General features: G+C 41.8%; 1 protein-coding gene across 1 annotated transcript; it reads left to right on the top strand.

Annotated features, from left to right (window-relative positions):
* Positions 1-1,765: 1,765 nt before the first annotated feature.
* On the top strand, positions 1,766-6,587 carry mlec (malectin; the record flags this gene model as incomplete). Its single annotated transcript, XM_083903157.1, has 5 exons — positions 1,766-1,955; positions 2,540-2,718; positions 3,270-3,446; positions 4,988-5,045; positions 6,343-6,587. The coding sequence occupies 5 exons, from the start codon at positions 1,766-1,768 to the stop codon at positions 6,585-6,587; spliced, it is 849 nt and encodes a 282-aa protein (XP_083759283.1).
* Positions 6,588-11,852: the final 5,265 nt, after the last annotated feature.

Below are 11,852 nucleotides of genomic sequence, written 5' to 3'. Positions count from 1 at the left end.
GCTGTCACTCATAAGAAGAGCGTGAGGTTAGGTAGCGCCGGTCCCGCCCCCCCCCCCTGCACACACTGGCAGGGCTAGTTTCGATGCTGCACACATTGAATGAAAGTCAGGAGGCTGTGGCCACAGTGACTGACGATATCTGCACCGTCAGGTCCTATTCGCATTTCAGCAGAACCGACCGACGACCACTCAGTCTGTACCGGCGGGGAGAAGCTTTACACGCCGGCTACAAGCTCGGCTGAAGAGAGCGGTGAACGGGGAAGAAGGTAAGAGAAGACGTTTGCGTGGACGTTAGCCGGACACACACACACACACACCAAGTATTTCTGGTTAGACAGGTAGCTAGCTAGCTCAAGTCGCCGTGCTTTATCGCTGCTAATATGTCATTATGTTGCGGGAAATTCGACATATGTCAGCTGTTATTCCCCCCCGTGCTCTTCGCTACGGTCGTTGCGGTTATAGATGACACATTAAAGACAGGCAGCGTAAATCGCCGCACGGTTCAAAGGCAACAGACACGAGTGCGAGTCAGCATTCGAGGCTGCGTTTTCTCGGGCAAATGCCGGCGTTTTAGCGCCTGACTCGGCTGTGACTGAGCTCCGCGTAAGAGGCCACTGTGTCGCGGGTCCGTTCACACGCAACTGGTGAGTTTTGTCCGTAATTTCCCGTGTCGTTTAAAGGCTCTCCGCTTCTGTGCTTGTGCTAATGCTACTACCCCGGTGTTGTGCCGAGTTCCGCGTCCCCCCCATCGAGAGCTGCGCGCATCTGACGGGAACGCGCTCAGCTGAAGCGGAAACCGTCGGACTTGGACAACCGCGTACTTTTATGTCAAGCTGCGGGTTGAATGCGATACTTTTGGGGGAATTTGTTAGTGATGAAACATCATCCGTGCACATAGTTCATAATAACGAATGTGTTATTTACCGGAAGTGATCTTTACATTTTAACTTAAGCCCATAATGATAATGGTCTACCTGGCGGGGATAGTTGTGGAGCTACCGAGATGTGCGTTCCATATTTTTACTGTATTTTACTGTAAGTGGCCACTATTTTATTTCTAAAGGCTTTACTTAACAAAATAAACAGGAGGTGCATTTTTATTTCGGCAGAGCTGGTTTTACAGCTGCTAAGATGTGCATGTATTTCAGCCTGGAACGTGTTACACACCCTCTGTTTATTTTTATTTGCTTTTGTGGAGTTCGTTATCTTTGTGTGCATTTCACCGGAACAACGTGGCAATAAAAAAAGTATACAGTAAAATAAATCCACAATCAGCCTCGTCGTGTAATCGTTTTAATTTATTTCGCATATTTAACAAACCACGAAAGTCGCCAAGTTACTGAAAACGTAAACAACTGTGCTCTGATAACCTATCGTCACTAATAAGTCCCCAAAAGTATCGTCCATGTCCTAAAACTATGAAATTGTCGATGATTTCCGCTTCAGCTGTGCGCGTTCCCGTCACGCGCATCCAATTCTCGACGGGCACGCAACTCGGCGCAACACTTGCGCTGTTAACGTTAGCCTCGTAGCTAACTCGCGGATATATAATTACGTTGCATGTCACATTAAGACGCAGCTCGCTAAAAGTCCATGCGTCCGTTAACCGTGCGCGGCGGACGAGGGCCGGTATATACACAGGGTCACTTCTGCACACAAACCCCCGGCTCTCCTCGCGGTTGCTGACGCTGTCTTGTCTGTCTCTTGGTTCCAGGACCGGGCTGTGTGTGTGTGCGTGAGAGTGCGTGAGTGAGTGCGTGAGGCGATGCAGCGGGTCACTGCTCAGCTCGTCGCCGGGCTGGTCGCAGCGGTGCTGTCGCTGTGTTGGGCGAACGGCGAGGGCACCAGCCTCGCCGACCGCGTCATCTGGGCTGTGAATTCCGGAGGCGAAACGCACGTAGACGTGCACGGGATCCACTTCAAAAAGGACCCGTTAGAAGGGAAACTTGGCAAAGGTGAGTGTGGAGGTTTTGTTGTTGCTGCAGAGTGTGACGTTTTACATGTAACGTGCTGCAAATTGCACAGGAGACGAAAACCCTCCTGAACGTGCTCTGGCTTCCGCAAGTAACCCTTAAACTTAACGAGGAGTCAGCACAGAGCGCTGCAGCTCCGCCCCCTCCAAGCATGTGGAGGAAGCGCAAGGAGGAAGCAGGTGATGATACAGGCCCTGAAGTCATGCATGGCGTCCATAATGAGGAAGAGATACTCTCACGGGCCTTTTGTCATCGCACGGCACACATTTTTGCATGTTTTAGCAGGAAAAGGAACAGGTGTTGCCGATCGCCACCGTGTGCGACAGTGAACCAGCGTGTTTTATGAAACAAAGTGAAATGCATGAATATTATCTGTAAATGTTTAGATGCCACAGGGTCACATTGTGGTGAAATGGGCCACCTGAGACTGTGAGTATTTCACACAGTGCTGGAAAAGGTTAGGTGTAACGCGAAGCTCGGCGAGACTCAACAGAGGATCGGTTTTCCAGCAATGCAGCTATTACTGTACTCCTGCACTGAAGCTAATGCTTTGCTCCCTTTTGTAGCCTCCGATTATGGCGTGCGTCTGCCAATCCTGCGCTCCAGTCCAGAAGACCAGATCCTGTATCAGACGGAGCGATACAACGAGGACACTTTCGGCTACGATGTCCCCATTCGCGACGAAGGAGACTATATACTGGTCATCAAGTTTGCAGAAGTGTACTTTGCCCAGTCACAGCAAAAGGTTTGATGCTTTTCATTCACATGGATTGTAAATGTACGCAAATGCACATTTTAAATAGACTTTAAAGAAAATTGAAATAATGACATTAAATAAAAAATCAATTCATCACAATGGACATAGTCCTTCTACTCCAGGAAGATTTCTGCTAATATTGAAAATGCAGAAGCTAGTGTCGTGTTTCAGTCAAATGATTTCTACATGTCATCTGTTATTTGTTGAATCTGTTTAACTTGCACTTCATTTCTCATTTAACTTGAATCAGTGCATCAACATTCCCACACGCCTCAGGCATAATAACTTTTTGTGATATTCCCAGATATTTTTTGCAAGTATTTTCCTTGTTGAGTTGCAGTATACTGGCATGTCATTTTCTCTGCCACTCTTGGGAGTTGTTTGAGTCCCCATGAAGTCTTATTGTGGGGGCATTTTGTCTGGTTCTCACCACCTCAGAGGGCTGTTTGAGGGTCAAGACTTTAAGTATTAGAGCTGAGGTCCAAGAGCTGATAATTGATCGATAGTGGTTAATTTGAAAGTGTTTCCTCTCCCCCCAGGTGTTTGATGTTCGTCTGAACGGCCATATGGTGGTGAAGGATCTAGACATCTTCGACAGAGTGGGTCACAGTACTGCTCACGACGAGATCGTGCCTTTCTCTATTCGACGTGGCAAGCTGAGCGTTCAAGGAGAGGTGTCCACGTTCAACGGCAAACTCACTGTGGATTTTGTGAAGGTGAGCTGTTCCTCTGCAGTGGCATACGCATTTAAGTTTTCCTTCAAAAGTAGACGAGTCTTTTTTTATTACTAAGGAAATGTCAACACCGTGCTTTAATGTCAAACGTGATATGTGGAGTATACATTCGACAAAGTAAAACTGACTTCAGAGTCCCAGAGGTGCAGGTGTTTGTTGCTTTTCTTGTTGAACAGGAAGTTAAATACTGATGCATTTATATTCCGTACAAACACTTAACGCACAGTGACATGCACAGACATTGGTCCCCACTAATGCGAGTGTTTGCAGTGGCTCCAGTGGACACTCCCCCCACCATTACAAAGCACAGCATGTTGCTGAATTCTACATGATTTGATACCTCGTATTTACCACGTTTTGAGTGACGGCAGACCCAAATCTGAAGGGGTTTAATGTTATATTCCTTAAATTTACGCTGCAGCTCGTTTGGTCAGACGTGTCACGCTTTCATCTCTTCAAGTCGGTGCTTTCTTACATCCATAAATGCGAGTCACAGTTACTGTGATGCACTAAAGGGCGTTAATGTTGTCCTCGCGTTGCTGATTGACATTCTGTGGCTGAGCCGTCAATCCATCATTCTCATTAACGTCGGAGGAGGTTAGTAATCGTTTCACATCTGTCTTTCTTTTACCGTCTCCCGCCTGATGCAGCAGTAATGTTTGTCATTTGGTTGAAGTGTCTCACCTTCACATTATCCTCCACTGTGCCCTCGTTTTTATTCACTTCACACAGCCTGGCCTGTATTACATTTCCCTTTTATGTTCTCCTTGCTGTAAATGCATCACTTCCTCGTACTACGATGTCATACTTCTGTTCATTTCGTTTCACTTTAATCCACGGAAACGAGAGATACCACGACTTTAGCCTGGGAGTACTTCACTATGTATTTGTTAGATTTATTACTATGGAATGAGTGTCGGGTTTTCAAAAAGTTTGCCATAAGACGGCATCGTTTCAGGAAATGTCTCCGTGCACACGCAACCCCCCAAAACGACTGTAGTACGTATGCCAGGACTGTAAGTGGCGCTGTAAACGGAGAAGAACGTACACATCACAGAGTTAATAACCGAGGGAATGAAGGTCAAGTCGATAGGTTTTGTTTTTCGCCTCGTTATTTTACAATTAGACACTTTTTTCACCCGCATGTGTGAACTCTCTAAAGACAGGACGTGTTCTAATGACAGCTAGTGTTTTCAGGCTGACTTTAGTTACTTTTCATTGACAGTAGTTGGTAAAACTGTCACACGATCTCCAAACGCAAGACGACGAATGACGGCGCGAGAGAGAGCTGGGAATATGACGTCATTGTTATCCTAAAGTATCGTATTCGCCGTCTTAAAGGGACACTGTCTAGTATTTATGGGTTTATATGACCCAAAATCCACTTTTTATACATATTATGTGCACCATCGCAGCACAGAGCAGCTTCTTTGTTGACAGACTGATGAATCCTATATATCTACAAAGACCTGTTTTTTTTGGCATCACCCGTTTGCGTGACGTTGATCTGTTTTGTGTTTCAGGGTTACTATGACAACCCGAAGGTCTGTGCACTCTACGTAATGAAGGGAACGTTAGAAGGTGAGTCCTGAGATTGACAAACCCTTAAAGGGACAGTTCGGAATGTTGGACATAAGACCTATTTTCCAACTCAGCCGGTGTGATGGAGACGTCTGGAGACGTTTTCAAGAAATGTCATTCAGTTCTTCTAGTTGCCGAGTTCACTGATGCTATGGCTAGCGCAAGTCAATGATACAAGTTAGCATGGCATTAAAAACACTCATACCGACTCCACAGTGCACCAGAGGCAAATCAATTGTAACGGCAGACTATCGATGTACATATCTGTGTTGATAGAATAATATTTGAAACAAAACTAACGTCGCATCGCATGGATTTTTGAGGGACTACTTTCTCAGCACTATACTTCCGGCAGCGGCGGAAGTATGACACGCTGCTGCTGCTGCTGAGACATAAATCCTTCAAATTGCAAGGTTGGTTTTATTTCAAACATTCTATCAACACCAGGGGTTCTCAAAGTTTTTATACCTGAGGCCAATTTAGGAACCCAACATTGGACGGAGGGCAGCCAAAGTAAACAGAAAGAAATCCCATTTGAAATCATTTTAATGACCAGATTGCAGTTCTGCTGTTTAGCCAGTATTTTGGCCATTGTTCTTACCTTCTAATTACAGGTTAATACCAAGTAACACATTTCTGTTACCATATATTTACTGGGTAAATAGCTAGTAATTGGGGGCTGTAGCTACCTGCTTATTACCAGCTTATAACCCAATAATACAATAAAATTCACCATATAGAAACCAGGTAAATACCCAGTATATTTGTTTACACTTATTGGTCTGTATCCAGTAATGTCCAATAAACATTTAACAAGCTTAGTCGCTCCTGGATTAAAACTATCAACTGTAATTCACTGCGGGGCCGCCAGAAATGTTTCTGCGGGCCGCCATTGGCCCCCGGGCCGCACTTTGAGAACCAATGATCAACACAGATATGTACATCGATAGTCTGCCGTTACAATCGATTTGCCTCTGGTGCACTGTGGAGTCGGTATGAGTGTTTTAATCCCATGCTAACTTGTATCATTGACTTGCGCTAGCCATAGCATCAGCGAACTCGGCAACTAGAAGAACTGAATGACATTTCTTGAAAACGTCTCCAGACGTCTCCATCACACCGGCTGAGTTGGAAAATAGGTCTTATGTTAAAAATTCCAAACTATCACTTTAACATTTTGTGTTATTTTCTGTTTAGCAAATTGTTTTAATAATAATCTGCTTGAATCCGGGTCTGTTTCTCTCTCCACTCCTGAACAGGAACACTGGTGTAAAGTATGACTTTTCTTTTTTTGCAGATGTACCAAAACTTCAGCCTCACCCTGGCTTAGAAAAGCACGAGGAAGAGGAGGAAGAAGAGGAGGATACCGAAGCGGGCGAGGAAGGTGGGAAGAAAAAGATCCTACCAGGGTCTAAGTACAGGGTCCAGTCAGGCCCGCGAACACCAAACCCATACGCAGCTGACAACAGCAGCCTAATGTTTCCCATCCTTGTGGCGTTTGGGGTGTTCATTCCCACACTGTTCTGCCTCTGTCGGCTCTGAGCTACACCTAGCTGTCGAGGAGACGTCGGAGGACGAGACGGACGCAAGACTATGAAGGGAGGGGCGGGGGGGAGAGAGAGAGGGGTCAGAGAGGGGTCAGAGAGGGGTCAGGGTGACAACAGCAGCACAGGTTGGAGAAAAAAAATCATGACGACGGAAGGATCAAAAGAGCGACAATAACTTTTCACAAAAGCCACTTCACGATGAGATGCTGCTGGGCGAACGGTAGCGTTACCGCTGAGGACAGTGGAGGCGACGTAGGAAGTGTTTGGCGTGCGCTTCTTTCCAAGAACGTGCCTCACGTCCACCTCCGCCGACCCTTGTCGAACAATGTTTTACTCATTTCCACTTTAGAGACTGGGAAGCATTTACAGACGCCCGTCGCAGTGGAAACTATATTCCAGCAGCTAAAGGATGCTCACTGGGCCCGTTTTATAAACTACCAGCAGTGGTTTTGTACTGGGTGTGCTCACTGTTTAACACTCCTCAGCATCTGGTCATCAATGTCACCTTCAAATTGGAAATGGTGCTGCATAGAAAAGAAGTATATATTAAAAAAAAAAGAAATATAGGCCACAGTTACACAGTTAAAGGTCGTACAGTTGCAGTTTGAGAGGCTCTTTGTTTTTTCTCAGCTTTTTTCTGTCTTCGTCCGCTCAGATCTACTTAGTCCTTTGTTGTCGTGTCATTTATGAGTTTGCCATAAAATGTTGAAAGAATAAGCAAATGTGACGTGACGCTGGTCTGCCGTCGATGTCGGCTCACCTTCACACAAGCGAGGGCTGGGGATTCGGTACATTTGTTACCAAGGGGCCATAAAAGAAGTGCTGTAAACCGTTCTTTTCTTTCCTCCTTTTTTTTTAATTCTCAGACTTTACAGGGTGTGAATGTTGAACCAGTCACAGACGGAGAGTCAAATTTTATGCTGTGAAATACAAAAATGTAATGCGAGTCGTCGTGACGTTGCTGTACCTTTGGTCACTTTTGCCCTTTTTTTTTCTATTCATTCTTCAATGATGCATGCCTGCCTTTTAGTTTCACCAAAGAATGTGTTTCTTTATTGTTGTTTTGTTCTATTTGGGCTAGTTTTTTAATTTCACAAATGGCCTAAAACCTCAAATGTGTAACAGTCGGGTTTGTGGTAAAAACATAAAGTTGATAACGGTTGATTAAGTACGCGATTACGCGTTTGCTCCACTTTTAAACATCAGTGACTGGACCTGAACTCATTTTCTGTCCTTTTTTTCTAAATTGTTTATCTTCACGTTATTTGACACTGAGAGAAACACGAGTCTGTGTGTGACGTGTGTGTTCGTCCTCCTGCAGTGGAACTCGACAAAGCACAACTTTAACATTAGTTGAAAACCACACGTCCCTGATTATTAATTCTTCCCTCGGCTTTTTCCACAGGTTATAAAGTGTTTATTGATATCGATTTTGGGGAATTATGGATAAACCTTTTTATCTTTTTCTACGTGATCTCCGCCTGCTTTTCTATGTGAACTGAAAAAGCAGCTTTGTTCATCTTTACTTTCTACAGAACGGCGACGTGTGAACCCTCCTCTTGTGTATCGAGTTGCTTCCCTTAAGTGCTCGGCTCTACGAACGCGTAACTCTGCCTGTTTCACTGATGCGTCTTAAATGTCTGCGCCTCTTCTCCCTGCTATTGCCGTCGCTTTGTGTATTAATTGAGAAAAAAAAAAGTGGTTAATAATTCAGTTGCTGCTGATCCTCTTTCACTCCTCTGTCCTCCTCCTCATTTTGATTGAGTCAGTGCCATAAATTATTGAGTCAGTTGTTGGTGTTTAAGGGGGAGTTTCTTCTTGATTTTTCTTGATTATTTTTTTTTAATTTAAACTCGATTCACGAGCACCTTTTTTGTTCCATCTGTAAACGCGCAACAAGTTATTTTGAGCCGGCACCAAAGTCACCGTGTTCTGTTCCCGAGTCCACACAGCTGCGTGTGTATATAGAAGGTACCAAATCACATGTTTTACTGTGTGACGACCGTTTTAATCTCATTAGTTGTAGTTTTTTGTTTTTGTTTTTCTTTGGTCTTGTGAGGAGACTCAGTGGCCTTTTCTTCTGACAAGGAAACGGTTGTTGGTACGGAAATTAAGAATTGGACGGGCAAATAAATGTCTGAAAATGTGGGATCTTCCATACGAATACACGTATAATTAAAATCAGTGGGGTGACCTGAGGGGGCTGATCTGGAGATATTTTATAGTACTTGGATTTGTATGATTTTTTTTTTTTTCCCTCAGGATCTGTTTTTGAGTTTTTAAAACTTGATATTTTATTGGTGTGACATTTTGCACTGCTTCATGTATTTTTAAAAATCATCCTGTCATTTTGTCATGTGTTTGTCTTTGTTGCCTTGAATTATTGAATACAACTTGCTTTACCATCATTTGCCTTGAGGTTGTTGGTTTTTTGATTTTCTTTTTTGATTGAAAACACGATTCAGGGTCTTCATTCCGCGGTATTAAAATATCTGGGTTCCCGTTGTTGACCTAAAAGCCAGTCGGACATGAATGGTGAGTGAGAGTCTAACAGGTCCACACTTGATCTGCTCTCCTTTTCTTTCCCCACAAAAACCAAAGAATTGCTCTCATCTTTCATAGTTATGTAACCGTGTCCTTAAAGTCACAGAAAAACAGGTATTTGACACCACTGAAAACACGCTGATCTTGAAATCCCTTCTTTAATTATTATACGTTTGTTTTTACTTCATCTTCACTTCATCTGGACTCTTTCTCAATTTTTCAAACGTGTGAGATGAATTATAAACAAATAAACTGCAGCCGTTGTGCAGGGTAGCAGACCACGCCCACAAACGGCGAGCTACTGTATATATATATTATATATGTGTGTATGTTGGGAAAAGAAAAGTTATTTTAAAGGTTGAAGGCAGCAGGTGGTCTAAATGAGAGTAAAATGAGACATCTAAGTCTACTTGGCTGTGGCATAAATCTGCCAAATGGCAAATGATTAAATGCTGTCTTTTTAATAAATGTGCTATTTTATCAGAAGGTGTCGCCGAGTGCTTTGTGAGCCCATGGTGAAGTTAGTTTCAGCTTGGATATTCAACCGACATTCTCTCCAGATCTAGTGACTGCGATCAAGCCAGCCGTGACTCCATGATAAAATCAGTCACACTTAAATTTCGAGCTACTGTAAAAACATATTGCTCAATCATTTCTGGCTAAGGATGGTATGTAGGACTTCAATTCCATATTTATACCTGCAGATTGCATATATTGCTCAAATATGCAATATTACTAATGCTAAAATACTAAGTCATACTTTAGTATGTCGTCCAAAATGTGACAAAAATGTCATAAATTAGTATGTCGTCCAAATGTGACAATTTTTTTGAAAAACGTTTTTTTGGTCCAAAACTTGACAAAAACGTCATACTATACAATGTAGTACGTCATACTATACTATGTCTCCAAAATGTGACCATTTTTGGAGAAAAAATATTTGGTCCAAAATTAGACAAAAACGACATACTATACTATGTCGTTCAAAATCTGACAATTTTTTTGAAAAACGTTTTTTTGGTCCAAAACTTGACAAAAACGTCATACTATACTATGTAGTACGTCATACTATACTATGTCTCCAAAATGTGACCATTTTTGGAGAAAAAAAATGTGGTCCAAAATTGGACAAAAACGACATACTATACTATGTCGTCCAAAATCTGACAATTTTTTTGAAAAACTTTTTTTGGGTCCAAAACTTGACAAAAACGTCATACTATACTATGTAGTACGTTATACTATACTATGTCTGCAAAATGTGACCATTTTTGGAGAAAAAAAATTTGGTCCAAAATTAGACAAAAACGACATACTATACTATGTCGTCCAAAATCGGACCATTTTTTTGAAAAACGTTTTTTTGGTCGAAAACTTGACAAAAACGTCATACTATACTATGTAGTACGTCATACTATACTATGTCTCCAAAATGTGACCATTTTTGGAGAAAAAAAATGTGGTCCAAAATTGGACAAAAACGACATACTATACTATGTCGTCCAAAATCTGACAATTTTTTTGAAAAACTTTTTTTGGGTCCAAAACTTGACAAAAACGTCATACTATACTATGTAGTATGTAATACTATACTATGTCTCCATGATGTGACCATTTTTGGAGAAAAAAAATTTGGTCCAAAATTTGACAAAAACGACATACTATACTATGTCGTCCAAAATCTAACCATTTTTTTGAAAAACGTTTTTTTTTGGTCCAAAACTTTACAAAAACGTCATACTATACTATGTAGTACGTTATACTATACTATGTCTCCAAAATGTGACCATTTTTGGAGAAAAAAAACTTTGGTCCAAAATTGGACAAAAACGACATACTATACTATGTAGTACGTTATACTATACTGTGTCTCCAAAATGTGACCATTTTTGGAGAAAAAACATTTGGTCCAAAATTGGACAAAAACGACATACTATACTATTTAGTACGTTATACTATACTGTGTCTCCAAAATGTGACCATTTTTGGAGAAAAAACATTTGGTCCAAAATTGGACAAAAACGACATACTGTACTATGTTGTCCAAAATCTGACAATTTTTGTGAAAAACGTTTTTTTGGTCCAAAACTTGACAAAAACATCATACTATACTATGTAGTACGTCATACTATACTATGTCTCCAAAATGTGACCATTTTTGGAGAAAAAAAAATTGGTCCAAAATTAGACAAAAACGACATACTATAATATAGTATGTCGTTTTTAAGAATGTACGAACAACGTCTCCCACCTCCTGTACTGCCACCTCCTGGCCGTATAAGGGAAATGTACAAAATTAATGAGTGTTTTCATTTGACTGTAACTTATTTTTGCTGTAATGAAATGTCTAAGATGTTACTTTATATATGATTTTTCAAACGTAAATGTTGACTTTTTGGTAAACTGTTGCACGTGTGACTTTACGTGTTCTTTAAACAGAAAATGTGTCAACGTAAATGTTGTCGCGTACATAAGGTCATTTCTTCTTAAACTGCCGTCACTGTACAAACGTTCACTCCTGTACGAATGTTTACAGCGCTCTTAACGTGAGTTAAATAACAGTCTCTTTTGTTCATACCCTGCTCGTTTATTTCTTGTGTTCATCAAGAAATAAACACTAGCTCTTCTTTCATTATGTTGTAATTTTACAATATTACAATTTCCCAATTCTGCTTATTTATTTAAATTGAATTAAAAACCATGTATAATTGGTGTT

The sequence above is a fragment of the Microchirus variegatus genome (genome assembly GCF_963457635.1).
Source record: "Microchirus variegatus genome assembly, chromosome: 16".
NCBI lineage: Eukaryota > Metazoa > Chordata > Actinopteri > Pleuronectiformes > Soleidae > Microchirus > Microchirus variegatus.
This window is presented reverse-complemented; position numbering and strand designations above follow the sequence as displayed.